Below are 18,951 nucleotides of genomic sequence, written 5' to 3' on the forward strand. Positions count from 1 at the left end.
CGGTCCTTTCCCAGGTTGCGGACGGTGAGGAACACCCGGTGTTGTACATCAGCCGAAAGCTGTCCCCGACCGAACAACGCTATGCCACGGTGGAGAAAGAAGCGTTGGCCGTCAAGTGGGCAGTCCTGGAGCTAAGGTATTACCTCCTCGGCAGAAAATTCACTCTTTTTACTGACCATGCCCCTTTACAGTGGATGGCCCGGGCCAAGGAGACCAACGCCCGAGTGACTCGCTGGTTCCTGGCGCTCCAGGACTTCCACTTTGACGTGCGTCATCGGGCTGGGACCGCCAATGCCAACGCTGATGGACTCTCGCGGCTGTGGACAGCTTTCGTAGGTCTGTCAAGGGTAACCCCTCCCTCGTTCCCCGTCTCTCCCCCTTCTCGCAGGACCAGGACGTCGCTTAGGGGGGGGGAGTGTGAGGAGTGTCCCGAGCACCTATCAGCGTCGCCCTGGAAACGGAGGAGGAACACCTGCCTACAATCATCATGGGCTGATCGGTCACAGCTGACACTCATTAACAGAGGGCTACAAAAGCCTCTCTGAAACACAGGCTTGTGAGTATCGTCTCCCAACGAATGGTGTCTAACGCTTGTGTCCTTCTTGTGCCCAACCAGACAGCAGCTAGTGACCGATCCGCCCGCCACCTGGAGCACCACGTCACCCCACAACCAGCACTGACGGACCACGACACGGAACACTCTGCACGGCTTGAGAGCACCGGACCCGTTAGCACCCACACTCCTTCACCTTTGTACAATAAACACACCCTCCGGGCATTTATTGCACTCTTACCTGTCGTGTGATTCTTCAGCCCGCTACAATATATATATATATATATGAAGAGTTCATTTGCAAAAACAGATAACTCTGTTTTTTAACATGTTCAAAAAACATGCTTTTTATCATGTTTTTATTGTGTATTATTGTTTTAGTTAGCTGTATTTTTTAGTTATTTTTTAACCTAATCAAAATAACCCAACTGCAGTTTGATTGAGATTAATTGGATTGCATTTCCAGCGATATCGTCGACCTGATTGCAATTTCTTTCTTTTTTCTTTTTTCATTTTACACTATTGACACACTATTTCCTTTTTTTTTTTTTTTTTTTTTTTTTTTTTGGATATTGTGCAGTTGCTTTGACACAATTTACATTGTTAAAAGCGCTATATAAATAAAGGTGACTTGACTTGAGAAAACATGATTTTTGAAAATTTTTAAAAACGGAGTTATCTGTTTTTGCAAATGAACTCTTCATATATATATATATATATATATACACTGTATATATAAATTGTAGTTGTGACTTCATTCACTGAGCTCAATCTTCAACCCCGTTACCTAAATTATTTATAATAAGAAAAAATGTCAAATAAAAATTTTCCTTTAATTTTGGGTGTAAATTTGTATATTTAATCTCAAACTAGTTGGCCAATACTGAGTGACAGCTTCATTTGGTCTGTTTTGGCAACCCTGTTACCCATTCCTGCATACTATATTGCTTTTAAAATTATGTTTATTTGGTGTTTTTGTTTGGTAATAGGGTTGTGAAAATTGCAAACCTAGAAAATTAAGAGCAACAATATTAAATTTTACTTTATTTAATTTGACTTGCTGCCAAGATTGACATTTTTGTACCTCCTTTCACTGTTTTTTTATTTTTGTTTTCCTTATTTTAGGCCCTACTTTTTACCCTATTCGCAGACAGTGCCTGAATTTGTTTAAACAGAATTCAGGCGCCATATTCTCTTTCTTTTGAGGAGCACTGAGCTCAGCGCTCTCTGTTATTCAAAACTAGAGCACTTCCACATACCTTCATTAATTCTGAGGAGTAGACGCACAGTGGGGTCTCTTCCTCTGGTGCGAGCAGCATGGGGTGCGTTTGAGTGTGGAGTGTGAGACTCTGTGTGTGTGTGTGTGTGTGTGTGTTAGTACAGCTCTAGTCCTGCACCCCGGAGACCACCCGCTGATTATGTAAAACTCCTCTGCCTTTGAGTGTCTTAAACACAGCCGAGAGGGAAGTTCAACATCCATCTCTCCTGACCCTGTCTGACCCGTCTAATCCTGTCGTTTCTCAGGTTCTGATTACACAGATCAGGGACCAGCATCGGGATCGAACACCAACCCCAATCATCAGTCACTCCGACTGGCATCTGACAGCTCCCATGGCCTGCTGGAACCTTCACACCCGCCCCACTTCGCATCCACTTCAAAGTCCCACGGTCTATCTGAGGTTATCTCATTTTTTCGACCGATGGAGTCCCAGGAATATCAGTTAGATTAATGGGCAGATCTAATGACAGAATAAATGTATGATTCGCTTAATTAGATTCTAAGATGTCAGTAAGCATAGCGTATGTAATTTGCTTGACGTGTCAGTGAGATCACTCCGATGACATGCGTCCAGTTTCGTGATCCGTTCCATGTGTTGTCTTTACGTTCCTGTCTCTTTTCAGCAGAATCTGGTGTATTGCAGCCCATGATGATTTCTTTTTTTACTTCCCTTTGCAGCTCTGAAAAACTGCATGCTGTGTGATACATTGATATTGCAAAAACATTCAGAGAGCGTTTCGGTCACAGTGACGAAATATTTCCTCGCAATGTTTGGCGTTGGATGTTAAAAGCTAACTTTCTGCAAACTTTACAGAACTTCCACCTGTTTTTAATCTGGCATACTTAGCGAAGTTTGCAGCAATTACCATTTAGAAAGAGAAATTTCTGCTTGTCCATGCCAAAAACACAGTAATCAATCTAATCTAAAGGGAAATCGTTGTGTTCACAGTCTGTAACTTTGGGACCTAAAATTTCAGTGTTGACAGAAGGGGCTCTGTAGTGCAATGGGTTCTGTTTCCTCTGCTCAGAGACTGTGGACTGAAGTTGAGGTACAGACTTTTACGTGACCCAGCTCACAACTTTCAGAGGCTTCAAATTGTATGTGTTACTCCTGAAGGATTTCCTCTGTGCACTTAACATTTTTTCTGTAGGCACGCTCTTTTCCTCTATCTCTCTTTCTCTGCTTTTCATTTGACACTGCATAACATATTTCAAGGGGAAAACATGCTGTGTGTCCTTGGTCTCTACTAGAGTTGATATCTATGATTTATCTACCAGCACCTCTAGGCATTTGACAGTAACTACTGTAGTCACATCATAGATAATGATTGACTGCGTTAGTCTTAGAGTGAGCAGGTGAGGGACACAGTCAGCATCATGGGAAACAATGTGAAGAGCAAAACAGTAAACAGTACTGAGATACTGTATTTACACTTTCTAAAGGAAATATGGTGGTTACTATAATAATGGTTGCTAGGGCTTACTGATCCAAGTCAAAATATCTCACCCTTAAGTAGCTACCCTGCATTTAAAAATGTATTTTTAAAGTTTACTGGTTTTGACTGATTTGATTTGACTGATTGACTTTAGTTGGTTTATCTTTGTTGCCAAAAATAACCCATTCCAACCAAAAAGTGTCCAAAACCAGACAACTAAAAGCCTCTGTGTTCTGTCTTGCTTTGTTTTGTTGCTTTGCTTTGTTGTTTTTTGTTTTGTTTTGTTTTTCTTTGCTTTGTTGGTTTTGTTTTTTGTTTATTGCTTTGCTTTGTTGTTTTTTGTTTGGTGTTTTGTTGCTTTGCTTTGTTGTGTTTTGGTTTGTTTTTTGTTGCTTTGCTTTCCTTTACTTTGTTGTTTTGTTGCTTTGTTTTGCTTTTTTCTTTGCTTTGTTGTTGTTGTTTTTTTTGCTTTGCTTTGTTGTTTTGTTGCTTTGCAAAAATCCACTATATATAACAGCATAGATCTTTTGGTATGGATGGATTCACATGTTGGTACCTGACACAATATCATATGACTGTGCTGCATTACCTGAGTCACAGATTACAGTGCGTACAGTTGGAAATGATCTGAGATCAGTGATCTATGGATGTGAGAGTGAGGCCGTCTGGGCTCTGCTGCTCTATGTCAGTGGAGGTATTGCTTGTGGCTCCCTGTGCTGCTCCACATTACCAGGGAACGGTTGCCAGGGCTACCATTTATTAATATCTATCTATAACTTTGAGCACTGTGCTCATTTGAGCAAATAATGAAGACAGCCACTGGTTTCAGGGGAGAGTTCGCTGGCATGTGAGCACGCAAATCTACATACTTAATGTGCTCAGGACATAATTGAGTCTGTCTGTGTGTTTACAAGCTTGTAAATAAGGGTGCAATTGAATAAAATATTGCATAAAGTATGTGCAATCGCATATGTTTGTGTTTATGTAAATAAGCAACAGGAAATTGTCAGCTAGGCAAATTAAATCTGGTTGGCAAAAAAGTACTGAGGCATGTTACATATGTGAATGTATAATTTATTTGACTCTGGCTTCTTATTGATTTTATATATTTCCTGTCTTTAATTGCTTATATTAATTGAATCAGTGATGTATTCATATCACTGTAATTCATTTATTCCAAGTTGCATTACAACTTAAAATGTTTTTAAGAGATTTTGAATATTCATGTTTCTGCTCTGATTCAGCTATGTTTAAGGGTTCAACATAATTGTAAATAATATAATCAGTGGCAATTATGCTGTATAATATTTCCCTCTATATCAAGTTAGGACCACTACAGCCAGAAAAAAACCAATGGAGCAACCCTGCCCCCTGCTGGTTGATTAGTAACACTTACAAGGAGAAGGATTTCACTTTGGATATACATTGTGTAAAAAACAGTGTCAGTCTTTAATGTTATGTAAATTTACTCAGAAGATGTCCCTAATGATGGATCTCTGAAATGTTGGGCCTGTGGTTTTATCTTATCGCCATTGATTGTGGGTTCTTCTGTTATTTAGTAACGGCCTTTTGCTGGGTTTTATGGTTTGTTAAAGTATTTTTATGTTGTTATTGATGTGTGATGTCACTGAAAGAGGAAATGATTCCCCTATTTCAGGGGAAGAGTTTTTATCTTTTGATAAAAGATTATGAAATCCAACAGTTGATTTAAAATGCAAAGATGAATTATTCAAAATAAGACCAGCAATGTTTACTAAGTAAATAACTCCTATTTTGATTTCATGTTGGCATTGTTTTCATATGGAGAAACTCTCTGAACACTTGAATGTAGAGATTTTGCATTAATAATCTGCTCTTACGAATACAACATCTCAGCGAGGAGGTAAATCTCCTCCTAGTCTGCAAATGACACTGTTGCTATGCAGTAATGTGTCTGGTGGCAGAGGAACGGCCAGACGTGCATCTCAGCTGTTCACTGGGATCTGACTGTGGCACAGTAATTATCTCTGTCTAGACAATTGTCTTCATATAAAAATCAAGTGACATGCAGTATTATTTAATTTATCTCAGTTTCTTATTGTTTATTAGAGATGAACTCAAAAGTTCTTTTCTGTTGGATTGTTTGAAATCAAAGTGATGATTTTGGTCAAAATGGGCTAAAAAGTACACAGTAAACTCAGGGATGTCCTTTAAAGTGAAGTCAAAATTCTAATTATGTCTTTACTTAGTCACAATCATGTTATTCTAAACCTGTAGAACAATTATTCTGAGGTAAAACACAACTGAGAATGCTCAAGTAAACGAGGGATGGATTTTATCCAAGTCTGAAGCCCTATGATGCCTTAGTGTGATCAACAGACCAAAATATTAATTATTTGGAGAAAGTCATCCCTTCCACTGCAGCTCTTGTGTGTATTTAAATATGACATGTCAAGACATGTTGGACCTTGTTGACCCTAACCTTATTGGTTCTCAGAAAACTTTTTTTACTTCCAGTGTGTTTAAAGTGAGCACATGAAAGTCCAACTTAAATATGTACATACATTTCAGGGTGTGGTGCATCCTTGGGATAATTACTTTAGATATAAAATAAACTGCTTTCAAAATATGACTTTCCATAAAAAATTGGTCTTTTGGCTCAACTTGCCCCCAGTGTGGGGTAAATTAAGCCAAGGGAGAGGGTAAGTTGAGCCACATAAAAGTAAACCGTGACATTGATTATGCTGTAGTAAAATCAAATATCTTCACCTCAAACTGTATCAAATGAACAGAATTTGATACAGTTTTTAAAAATGATTCTTAAAATCTATGTGTGAGCCTTGTGATGGACTGGCCACTCATCTAGGGGTTTTCTCCACCTGTGGCTCAAGATACTGGGTTACGATCCAATGTTTGGTCTAAATATAATGAAATATAGAATTACAGTAAAATAATACATTAGCATAAGGAGGGGTGAGCCATTGGCTCAACTTACCCCAGGACATTTGGCTCAAACTACCCCCCCCCCCCACCATTTTAACAAATTTTTATCATCCAGCAGTTTAGAGCTAACATAATGCTAACAGTATAGCCTCATATTATAACTTCCTAAAGCACAAACACTCAAGTGATATTATAGATTTGTCTATAATTGTTAAAACACAAGAAGCATGGGGTTTTTTTTTTGGGGGGGGGGGGGGGGGGGGGGGGGGGTATAGACATGTAGCTACCAGTTATTCCATGGGCCTCTCTCCATCACATGAGTAAAATACATAACTCTTCACATATTTATGGTCATATCACCATTTGTGTTTAAGGTTGCCTAAAAACAAGGGGTGGCTCAACTTACTTGCGAGCTTAAGGTTTTAGGTCATTTCGGAGGTTGAAATCATCCACTTTCAGTTTTAGAGAAGAACATTCAGCCAAATCTCTTTTTATGTTCCAGTGAAGAGAGAAATATATATATAACTGCATGAGGATGAGTAATTGATGAAGAGTTTTCATTTAATTTCTGTTTAAGTGTTTGCACAATAAAACCTTTCTTGCGAAACTTCCTGACATTGAAAGGCAGAGTGATGTTATTTGTTAGAGGAGGGCATTGAAGTAGAGTTCAGGAACGTACTAGCCTACAGTACATATGTAACAGGAGACATAATTTACTATGTGACCAGCAATTTGTTCGCTATGCCTGGGTAAATGCACTGCGCATTAAAGAAGGGCATAGGGAGAGAGACACTGTGCTTTTATTACAATAGTAAAGATTAGAGTCACAGCCAAAGTTCCTCCCCCTCAGCTAGTGCACATGAATCTGGTTAGGACGCCTCTGGTAATGCATGTAGTTTCAGATAGGACATACACACCCTTGTACACACACACACAGACTCACAAGACAGAAACACTCGTGCCCTGCTGTCACACTCTCTGTGTGGACTTGCTTGGAGCAGATGGTCTAAAATGAGCTCCTCAGGCTGGATACTGGCTGTGTGTCTTGTGGTTCTTGAAGGTAACAAAAATAAATTGTGTATGTGATGGCGATTTAGTCTTGATGGAGTGGTGTGACTATGCGACAATCATGCACTGTATAAGTAAAGCTTTCATTAAGGCAACATTTCTGGTCACCATCTGTTTTTGTGTCATGAGTGTTTGGTTTATGTGTGAATTATATTTGCATGTCATTAGCCTAAAAATGAATTCTGCCTTAAAATATAATTTGTTTGCTCACTCTAACCATAAAAAGAATCTGTTTACATGTGATTATGTAAGAGAGTGTGTGATAAATGTTTTTTGTATTCATAAAATGATATGTATGGTTTGTTTACTATATTTGGCTTGTTCACATTGTGGGTTTTGAGATTTTATGCATGTTTTTGAGTTGTAGTGTTGCTTTTACTGTTTCAGTTATATTGTAATGAGAAAACATTGTCATCTAGAATTATAAAGGCATAAATTTAACTACAATTGCTGACCTTTGTTCACCACGTGCTGACAGTGAGTTTAAAATGTTACTCTGTTGTGCTGCACGTATCTCTTTTCGTGTGTCATCACAGGAGGCAGATATGCTGTGTGGGCCGAAGAAGGGTCAGGCAGTGAGAGGAACTGTTCGGCAATTCCTCCGGTACTCTATTCTTCTATCCATACTCTGTCCATGTTTTCCTGTGTATATCCACACAATTGGTTCAGCCCTCTGCTGGGACTCATCTTTAGCTCAGAGAGCAGTGGAAAGAGAAAATAATAACCCTATCTCCAGCATACAGGCCTAATCTGGCCTCTCAGTGAGGAGATCTTCTCTTCTGATAAGAACACAGTTTTTAGGTCACGCACACCCTAAATCTGATCTCAGTGAGGTGTGTGTTATCTGTGAACTTTCTCTGTCTTGTCCTGCTGCTCACACAGTTTTTCTTGCCTTATCAGTTAAACTCAATGTTTTTGTATGGGTTGAGTTTTGAATTATGGGTTGAAAAGATTGAGTAAATTCATTGAATTTGTGATATTTAACATTTGTGGATTGTGGATAACTTAATGAATTCAGAATCATTTTGATGCAATATATTTCAATGATTAATTCTTGTTGCTGCAGTATTTGCCGCCAACAGCTGTAAACACGACTCTGAGGCTTCGTGATCTGAGAGCATCCATGATCCCCTTGAACATCTCAGCCTACATCATCCCAGCCACAGATGCTCATCTGGTAACTTTTAAAGGCTGTTAGAAATGAACTTTTATATTTAGAGGCAAAACTGGTCCCCTGGAATTTATATTTCTTTTCTTTTTTTTTTCCCCTAACCATATAAAATCACAAACCATGCCATACACTCATGTCAAATAAATCTAAATAAATTATAATATTTTAACAGTTATAATTTCTATAAAATCAACAAAAATACAAAAGAGGCTGTAAATAATAATATTTGCATTGTTGTTATTTTTAGACAAAAACTTTGATTTGATTTAAATGCACATTCTCTCTTATGTCTGCAGAATCCAAAACTAGTTGGCCTAGAATTAATAATAATATGAATTATTCATTATTCATCCCCAAATTTTAAATAGATGTTGTGTTTTTGTCAGTTTTGTAGCCATTTAATTTCTGAGCCCCTAAACCTCCTCTTTCAATCTTCTATATTCTCAGACATTACCATTGTGACAGTAACTGACTGTGGTTTTTTTGGCAGAGTGAGTACATCGCCCCCAGAGATGCGAGGTTGGCCTGGATGTCTGGCTTCACTGGCTCTGCAGGTGTGTTTCACAGCCAACTGATCATAATATTGCTGTATCACCATGCATCATTCTCAGTCGCATTATGTTTGTCACTTTTTTGGTCCCTGACAAACGGCCCACTCCTGTCTTTTGTTGTAACTAACGAGAGTCTGTTTCTAATATCTAGGAACAGCAGTAATTACTCAAAACAAGGCTGTTTTGTGGACCGATAGCCGCTACTGGATTCAGGCAGAGAGACAAATGGACTGTAACTGGGAGCTACAGCGAGATGGTGAGGAGCAAATTATGAGAGTAAAATTAATATTTTAAACTTGTCTAAATGAAGTCTTAAAACACATATTTAAAGGATATTGAAAGATGTTATTCTGTTGATTGCTGTGTAGAATTCTATTATTTTACCTCTACTTTGTCTGTTGTTAATTCGATCTGATTCGTTAACACTTTTCTGGTCTAACTCTACTGGATCACAGGCTCCATTCGCAGCATTACCAATTGGCTGATCCTAGAGATCCCTGAGGGAGATCAGGTGGGCTTTGACCCATTCCTCTTCTCTGTAGGTAAGCAAACAGAGCTAATAAAATACTTTCTTGTGTAAAATAAGTTAAAGTGTGTATTGTTTTCTGTTAATTTTTTTATTCTAAATGCTGTTGTTTTGAACTTTCTATTCATCAAAATCAAAAAAAATGTGAAAAAAATACTGTTTCCACAAAAATATTAAGCAGCAAAACTGTTTTCAACATTGATGTTAGTCACTTAGAGACTTCTTTCAAAAACATTAAGAAAATCTTTATTATCAAAAAAGATTATCAAAATCAGTTGTGAATAATTTGGTCATTATTCTTTGCTGCTTTAGACATATTTGATGTCTACAACACCAACCTGGCTCCAGCGGGCCGGATCCTGAAGTCTTTTCCTGATAACCTGGTGGATAAAATATGGACAAATCGACCTCCTCTGCCTCCTGACAACCCCACGCGCTTACCTGACAGTGTCATCGGTGTGTGCATGTCTTATCAGCATCACTTGACTGATAAGTACCAAGCGAATATGGCAGAGGACCATAAGATCATGACAAACAGAGCAATAAAGCTCTGATTTAATCTTTAATGACTAGTGATATAACCTACAGTAATGACAGCTGATAGAGGGGATATTCTAGTTCATTCTGGTGCCAAGATAAAGTCAATGAGGCATGAATAAAGGCATAGCCAGCCTAAAAATAACTTCATGTTGGTCTAAAACTACAGTATATTGCTTTTTTCTTTGGGACATAAAAGGAGAAATTCTGTGCTTGTTGCTCTTTTCAAGCTTCAAATAAGATCTTAAAATGAGTTGTGCATTTTATTACAAGGCTTCTGAATTCATATTATAGCTTTGTGTGAGAAGCAGATGAAAATTTTCAGTGCTGATTACAAATAATCTTCCTGCCGAGACTAAAGTGTTGAGTCAGTGTGGTGAACTTGAGAATCAAATCAGTCTGATTCATAAATAAATCATTTTAAACCAAAACAAAATTAAATCATTTTGAAGTGAAAAAGCTGATTCGCTGAACAGATTTAATTCAAAATAGTGAATCTTTAACAAATCAGTCTTCTCTACATCTGCATTCCCTTTTATTGTAATTGCATATAAAAAGCAACAACTTATTTTAAGGGTTAGTAAATGGTCACAGAATCCTCTTTTTTGAAGGTTTTGTTGTAATTAAAATTGACACTGTACCTATGTGTTTGTTTGGATGTTCAGAAAGGACCTGGCCAATGAAAGTAGATCAGATACGAGCCCAAATAAGTGACAATCCATACAAGCCCACCGCTGTGCTGCTTTCAGCTCTGGACGAGACTGCATGTAAGCACAAAACAGCACAACACAAAGCCATCTCATGCAGGAGAGTTTCTCTGAATTGTTCTGTAAAACTCTTGTCGGGCCAAACATTTCAGCTTGCATCTCTATTTTCAGGGCTGTTTAATCTACGAGGCAACGACATCCCTTTTAATCCATTCTTCTATTCTTACACTCTGCTGTCAATGGATGAGATATGGCAAGTTCCTCTGTTTCATATTAATAGCACTACGCTTAGTTGGGGTGCTGTACAGTTTCTAACTAACCTCCTTCACCAGGCTCTTTGTGCACACTGAACGAATAACAGAAGAGCTGAAGGTGTACCTGAACTCTTCATGCTACCATACCTATTGTGTGCAGCTGCTTGAGTACAGCTCTGTGCGCTCGTACCTACGGTCCTATCTACAGAGACCCAACGTGAGGGTGTGGGTGGGTACAGAGTACACCAATCAAGCCCTGTATGAGCTCATCACTCTTGAGGTAAGGCCTGGATCCAAAATATAGGCTACTAGTATGTGTATGATAGCTTGGATGCACAAATAAGGAGTCTCAAACTATCATTGGGCTAAATATGGCTGAGATTGTTTCAGTCAAGCCCCTCAAGTGTTGCATTTGGCCTTTAATGTTATCCCGTGCTTCTGTTCAAGAAGTCTTAAATAGTAGCCTAATTTATTTTTTACCATATGGAATTTACCATTTTAAAGGCTGAAACATGAATGTAAATATGTAACTCTAATCTAGGAAAGAGCAAACAATCCTGTGTGCTTGCATCTGTCAAAAAGGTTTAGTTACGCACATCTACATCAGCCACGTGTCACTGTGTGACAAAATTAGATTGCTATATTAATCAGTAGAGCCATTTCTATTTTTGACACACTGCACAGCTATTTTAGCCACTTTATTTTGCCCTTCCCAGTCTGTCTGAAATGAAATTATTTTATTGACAGATATGTAAATAAATATATGGTGAACATTAAATTAGAGCCAATTTATGTTTTACTTAATGTGACTTGATGTGCTGTGATGTGCAAAACAAATTTGAATAATTGGATGGATGGATGGATGGATGGATGGATGGGTAGGTGGATGGATAAGTAGATTGGTGGATGCTACTGTAGATAGCTAGACGGATAGGTAGATAGATGGATAAATTACGTGAATGGATGGATTGGTAGATAGGTGGATGGATGGATGGATGGATGGTAGATAGCTAGATGAATGGATGGATAGATGGATGATTGATGGATGGATGGATAAGTAAATAGGTGGATAGATGGATGGATGGTAGATAGCTAGATGGATGGATGGATCCTGACTGAAATTATAATTTCATAAGGCTGCTTGGGTTCCACAGTACAGGTGAAGATTTTACTGCTGATGAACATATCTTATGTCTTTAAGGACAAACTTCTGACCAGCACCTACTCTCCAGTACTGACCACAAAAGCAGTGAAAGATGCGACTGAGCAGCGTATTCTCAAAGAGGCTCATGTAAGAGAACACACACACACACAGTCTTCTCCCCAAATGACTTTTGTAAAGCAGTGATAACCCTGATGGACACTGTTGACTGATACCTGTGTTGTATTATCGTAATTTCTAGATTGAAGGGCACTTTATCTCATCATAAAACCACATTTGGAGGCCAGACAGACTCCATTCATTGCAGCTCAATGTAGCTGAATCAATGTCTTATCGCTCCTTATCGCGCAACCTCCATCAAACATATTGGGACCTTTAGTACTCATGGTGTTTGCATGTATTCAGTGTTTTGTTGACATATTTTGCAGAATGAGCTTTTTGAAAACAACTGCATTTGATAACATGCATGGACAAACATCTTGGTTCTGGTGTTTTATGGCCTAAAGCCAGACCTCTGTTGACTGCTTCAATTAATCCCCTCCGTCTGGCATCCGTCTAGTCTCAAGCGGGTGATTTTGTTCTCATGAGTGAACATCCATCCTCTTTCCCGCAGGTTAGGGACGCAGTCGCAGTCATGCAGCTTCTGATGTGGCTTGAGAAGAAAGTTCCAGAAGGCACAGAGAACGAACTTACAGCAGCACATTTTGTTGATCAGTGTCGCAGGTACAGAACAGTGGAGCTAAACCCTCATCACCGATATCACTCACATACAGTAAAACAGATGGTTTTACCTGTATTGTTCATTTTCCAAGACTGTCGGTTCCAAGAGTATATGTACCATTCATTTATTTAAATTGTGCATTGCTTATTTTAATTGTACATTTATTTATTTATTTATTTTATAACATATACACATTAGTAGTTTAATTATTTACAGTGAATATGTAATTAAATGCTATTTCTAATTTTATTTAGTGTTTTCTTTTCAAAATATGCCATAAAATGCTATCAGAACTTATGGTAGGTTTGCTTTGGAAGACAATCATGGCAGAATTTTAGTATGAAAATGAATGGAATATTGTCTTACAGAAACAAGACAAGACTTAAGCTAGTCCCAGACTAAAATGCATGTTTGAGCTGTCTCAACTGAAAATATCTTACTCTAACATGTCTTAAAATATGTCAGTGTCATTGTTCTGTGTCAGGATGCACACCTTAATGTTTTCTTCTAAGGCATTTTTGTAAAAGTTGCTTAAATACCTTAATTTAACTAAGGCCTAGTCCTGTTTTAGGCTAAGCCCCGTTTGTGAAACCGGGCCTATATTGGCCATTTTTCTAAGCTTGCATTATAGGAATGACATTATTTGAACAAGTAGAGCTTGTTCCTACATCAAGGATGTTCATTTAGAATGTTTTACATATGTAAACTTCCTTTTTCTTGAGAATCACAAACCCTTCAATGTGTTTTGCCAGCAAACAGAAGAACAGCAGAGGGCCCAGTTTTGAGACCATTTCTGCAAGTGGACCTAATGCTGCTCTTGCTCACTACAGGTACTGTTCCTCTTCCCGCCCAATTATAATGTTTAGCTTTTCAGTCATTTTTCTTTGTTCACTCTTGAATTATATTCATTATGTTTACTATAACTACCTGCATCGTTCTTATTTTTACAGTCCATCTAATGAAACTGCAAGGAAGCTGTCAGTGGATGAGATGTATCTTGTTGACTCTGGAGGACAGTACCTGTGAGTTTCATAGTACTACTACAGTAGTGCATAGTTATGTAGTTAACACAATACATAGCCAAACTCATGCATGCATTCTGTCTGATTTATGTTAACAGTGACGGTACTACTGATATAACGCGTACTGTGCACTGGGGTAAACCCACTGACTTTCAAAAGGTACTGAATGGCAGGCATGGGGAGTTAATAATGATGCTAAGCATAATAGGCTGCTTATACTGAAAAGAAAACTGTTTTCTCCATGTCTTACTCCGATAGGAGGCCTACACAAGAGTGCTCATGGGAAATATTGAGATTTCAAGAACCATCTTTCCTGCTGGAACAAGAGGTGAGGATCTCCTCATCACAGTCTCCCTTCAAGCGACCATGCCATGATGCTTCCACAAGAGGACGCCGTATCCACAGCAGACTTCTCACAGTGACCATTTCAAAACCTATCAAGTGCTAACCCTTAATGTGTTTTTATTCCCACCATAGGCATTAACATGGAGATGCTGGGACGAAGAGCATTGTGGGAAGTTGGTTTAAATTATGGTCATGGCACAGGTCATGGTGTGGGGAACTACTTTGGAGTCCATGAATGTAAGTCTGACCCTGTAACGTGTTTATATATTTATTTCAGTAATATTGTCATTTAAATGCATTTGTCTGGATAACAATCATTTACAATTAAAATACACTAATATTTAAAAGTGTAGGGTCAGTAGGGATGCATTATATTAATTAAAAGTGACAGTAAAGGCTTTTATAATGTTACAAAAGAATTCCATTTTATAAATCTTGTTCTTTTGAGTTTCCTATTCAAAGAATCCTGAGGGGGGGCATTGACAATAATAAGAAATTTATGATGAAATTAATTTAAAACATTGTATTGCTATTTCACAATATTACAAATAAATGCAGCCTTGGTGATAAAAGCTTTCCAAAACTTTCAAAATCACACACATATACAGGTATATGTATATATAGAACATATGCTGTATCTCTTCATCTAAGGTCTTTGTTTCGTCTTTGATAGGGCCTGTGGGTTTTCAGTCCAATAATATTCCATTTCAAGAGGGGATGTTCACATCAATTGGTGAGGAATCATTAAGCAGCTCATTACGATTGTCTTAGTTTGATAATTATGGTTATAAACTGACAAACTGTCCTCCAGAACCTGGTTATTACAAGGAGAATGACTTTGGTATAAGGATAGAGGACATTGCTGTCACTGTTCCAGCTACTACAAAGGTACATCCAACTCACTGAGGGTCCAGAACTCTGTAAATCCACTGCAGTTAGCCAAGGGCAGTGCCTGAAGAAATATTAATAATATGTGCAGTTTTGTCTTGCTTAAAATAAAATTCCTCTTTTCCTCTTTTACTTTCAAGTATGGCAACAATTACTTGACATTTGAAACGGTCTCACTGGTGCCTTATGACAGAAAACTGATAAACACGTCTCTTCTAAGTCCTGAGCAGGTATTGTAATAGTGCCATAAAGTATTTATACATTTTTTTTGGTTTGTTTGTTTCTTTGTAAAGCACTTTGCCAGAATTATTGGCAAATTATATATGTGTGTGTGTGTGTGTGAGTGTGAGTGTGAGTGTGAGTGTGAGTGTGAGTGTGAGTGTGAGTGTGTCTGTGTCTGTGTCTGTGTCTGTGTCTGTGTCTGTGTCTGTGTCTGTGTCTGTGTCTGTGTCTGTGTCTGTGTCTGTGTCTGTGTCTGTGTCTGTGTGTGTGTGTGTGTGTGTGTGCGAGAGAGAGAGAGACACCCTGGACCACAAAACCAGTCATAAAGGTAAATTTTTTAAAACTGAGATTTATACATCATCTGAAAGCTGAATAAATGAGCTTTCCACAATATTTGGACAATATTTGGCCGAGATACAACTATTTGAAAATCTGGAATCTGAGGGTGCAAAAAATCTAAATATTGAGAAAATCGCCTTTAAAGTTTATAAATTAAGTTCTTAACAATGCATATTACTAATAAAAAATTAAGTTTTAATATATTTGCGGTAGGAAATTTACTAAATATCTTCATGGAACATGATCTTTACTTAATACCCTAATGATTTTTGGCATAAAAGAAAAATCTATAATTTTGACCCATACAGTGTATTTTTGGCTATTGCTACAAATATACCCAGGCTACTTAAGACTGGTTTTGTGCCTGTATCTATATCTATATATGTATTATTATTATTAATATAAATACATTCATGTTACTTTAATGTGTTTACTTTCATATCATGTTGTGTGATATATATAATATAAATGCATCTATGTTTACTTTCATATCATAAATAATTTTGGTACTGCTAGAATGTTGTGTATACCATTTGGTGTTCAGTGTAAAAATTTGGGTTAAGAACCACAGCTTGGTGTGTTTAAATATAAGCTATTTCCTATTGTTGGTGTCCTTTTGCTGGTACCCACAACGCCCTTCACTGGAAATGCGTCTTGGGAGGGGGGTTGTGGGTTAGCTGAGAATAGCCTTATTTTCATTTATGACAAAACAGAAATCATTTACTGACAGCATTTTATTTGTTGTTGTCTTGTAGCTGCACTGGCTGAACAAATACTATGAGACTATCCGGAGCGTGGTGGGTCACGAGCTGGAGAGGCAGGGGCTGAAGGAGGAGTATGACTGGATGATGAAGCATACGGCACCCTTCCTTAAAGCTGGAGCTTCAGCTGTCATCTCCTCAGTCACACTGCTAGTAACAGTCCTGCCCTCTGTTTTACTGCATAATATGCTGTAAAACAAGCACTGAACCACTTCACAGCGTTCAGAACTGCCTCTGCTCCTATTGTGGGCTGGGGTGACAAACTCACTTTCAGGCACAAACAGAAAAGCTCCAATGTTGAGTACTTAAATTAAGTTGTCTTTTATACAGTTTCTCTTAATTCTTTTCTTTTATCTGTTTTTTTTTAAGCCATTTTGAGTGGATTTACTGCCTCATTAGGATGTCCTGTGTTTGAACTGTTAGTATTTTATAATGTATTTTATGACAAAAGTTCTTGTAGGTTTAATTAAGAAAGACAATATTAAGATTTTAAAATGATGCATTGCATGTGTATGTATGAATATATTATTTTAAGACAATGATTGTTAATTTATAGTTTATTAAAGTAAGATTACTACAGTATCTCCACTACTTTTGGTTTATCTATGACTGCGTCCGAAAGCTTAGGCAGGCAATGACTTGCAGGCAGCGTTTTCATGTAAAGTTACCTCACAAAACTGAATTCTAAGGCAGAATGAGCTACATGAAAATACAAAGAACTTGGGTAATAATATTTAATTACAACAATACTAATTTCTCGCTAGAACTCACACCAAAAGTGGAAAAAGTTGGTCAAAGTTGTTTATCTACATAAACTGACCACTAACCACAGCTTTTATTTTATTTAGATTTTTTTCGCTTAACTGTCACAGAATGGAAAGCACAGGATTGTAGGTATCATAGGCAGCGAAGGATACATACTGATTTCAAAAATCGCTCATATGAAAGTATCTCGGTAAACAGGATGTTACACGATCATTGGATTCAGACATGCCTTGATGTCCTCGTACCTTCTTATGCTGCCTGTGTAGGCAGCAGGCAAATTTCAGCTTTCGGATGCAGCCTATGTGTTCTGTTTTCTGAGATTTCATACTTAACAGTCATAATTACAAATGTCAAACACTATATAGTGCACTGAGTGAAAATATTATTCAGACACTATCAACGCCTACTCAACATAACACTTTTTGACACTGCAACACGAAAAAAAGCATATATCTTAAAGTGCCCCAATTATGGGTTATGAAAGGTTCATATTTTGGTTTTGGGAGTCTCCAACAACAGGTTGACATTCATGCAAGATCAAAAAACACTTTCATTTTCTTGTAATATGCATTTATTTTACCCCATTTGCTCAATGACTCCCAAACCATTCGCTCAACGATTAATTTTTCCAAACCCCTCCTTTCTGCAGTGATTGGTCCATTTGTTGAATTCATTTCCATTTCACCATGCCTGTAATGCCTGATAAAGCAGCATTTGTGAGTGCAGTACTGCTTTGTGTACAGCCGTGTTTTTAGCATCATTTTTACCATTTGTTACACACTGCATGAAAGGTCATTTTCAAAAATCCATAATAGGGGCACTTTAAATGGATTTGCATGTTTCAAAAGGTTTCAGTTAATTTAGTAAAGAGTTCAACACTAAGATTTAACTGCTGCCCAGTTGTTCAACCTTCATCAGTGCAAAACGCAAGGCATAGAACTAAGCGGCTGCTTAGGGCCCCCGTGGCCACCAGAAGGCCCCCAACAGTATCCTACACTTTATTTTAATTCTTGATATATTATGTCGATGGACAGTGGTAATTATACGAAAGCGCAATATTAAATTATCTATACATATAATTTTATTATTTCCATAGCGACGTGTCATGCAGGCACAATAATGATGACCATGTTGATAATATGCGCTAGATGCTGCTGTGTGGATCTGTTGGATTAACATCAAGTAAATTCAGCTATTTCTCCCGAAATTCATGAAAGTAAGTCCCAGTTAGCTGGTAGAAAAACAGAGTAAACTTTATAGTAACCTACACAATGTGTATATTTGATAGGAATAAAACACGTCCATTAATTGAAAGGATTATTGTCGATTTCCATAGAAATCAGTGTGTAGTCTTACTAGCCTATTTAACAAACTAAATGGCTTTTTTACTTAACTGAAGTGTATTTAAATGTCTGAAACCTAAAATAAACTTTATTCGGTTGAAAACATTGAACAGTCATGAAATATGAATTCTGAGCTCGTATTTCTATTCAGCGCCAGCCAAAGTGTGGTGCATCAAAGAGTTAAAATCACACCCCTGATCAGATCAGATGAATGTTTTTAATGAATATTAATGAATGTTAAAGTGCAAATTAACACCTGACCACACTTGTAAGTTTGCAACTGTTACAATTAAAAATCACAGAAGGGTAAAACCATGACAGGCAGACAATGGTGTGTATGATGTAAGCAACACAGCTACAAAAAAACTAAACTGATAAT

At 37.7% G+C, this 18,951-nt stretch overlaps 1 protein-coding gene across 2 annotated transcripts in view; it reads left to right on the forward strand.

The window, feature by feature from the left end:
* The window catches only part of LOC306853118 (xaa-Pro aminopeptidase 2-like), a 29,256-nt gene extending 12,203 nt beyond the window's left edge, over positions 1-17,053 (forward strand). The window contains exons 2-22 of one of the 2 annotated variants that reach the window (XM_079390313.1): positions 2,078-2,232; positions 7,795-7,862; positions 8,325-8,435; positions 8,920-8,983; positions 9,132-9,236; positions 9,436-9,522; positions 9,819-9,962; positions 10,709-10,810; positions 10,922-11,003; positions 11,083-11,284; positions 12,206-12,295; positions 12,780-12,889; positions 13,640-13,717; positions 13,838-13,909; positions 14,008-14,068; positions 14,168-14,237; positions 14,387-14,491; positions 14,928-14,987; positions 15,066-15,142; positions 15,283-15,372; positions 16,459-17,053. In XM_079390313.1, coding sequence (XP_079246439.1) covers positions 8,382-8,435; positions 8,920-8,983; positions 9,132-9,236; positions 9,436-9,522; positions 9,819-9,962; positions 10,709-10,810; positions 10,922-11,003; positions 11,083-11,284; positions 12,206-12,295; positions 12,780-12,889; positions 13,640-13,717; positions 13,838-13,909; positions 14,008-14,068; positions 14,168-14,237; positions 14,387-14,491; positions 14,928-14,987; positions 15,066-15,142; positions 15,283-15,372; positions 16,459-16,659 — 1,854 coding nt within the window. In that variant the 5' untranslated portion in view covers positions 2,078-2,232; positions 7,795-7,862; positions 8,325-8,381 and the 3' untranslated portion in view covers positions 16,660-17,053. Of the gene's footprint in view, positions 1-2,077; positions 2,233-7,085; positions 7,251-7,794; positions 7,863-8,324; positions 8,436-8,919; positions 8,984-9,131; positions 9,237-9,435; positions 9,523-9,818; positions 9,963-10,708; positions 10,811-10,921; positions 11,004-11,082; positions 11,285-12,205; positions 12,296-12,779; positions 12,890-13,639; positions 13,718-13,837; positions 13,910-14,007; positions 14,069-14,167; positions 14,238-14,386; positions 14,492-14,927; positions 14,988-15,065; positions 15,143-15,282; positions 15,373-16,458 lie in introns of those variants that run through there. The other variant, XM_079390312.1, reaches the window with a different exon arrangement.
* The last annotated feature ends 1,898 nt before the right edge of the window (positions 17,054-18,951 follow it).

The sequence above is a fragment of the Barbus barbus genome, assembly GCF_936440315.1.
Source record: "Barbus barbus genome assembly, chromosome: 33".
NCBI classification, from domain to species: domain Eukaryota; kingdom Metazoa; phylum Chordata; class Actinopteri; order Cypriniformes; family Cyprinidae; genus Barbus; species Barbus barbus.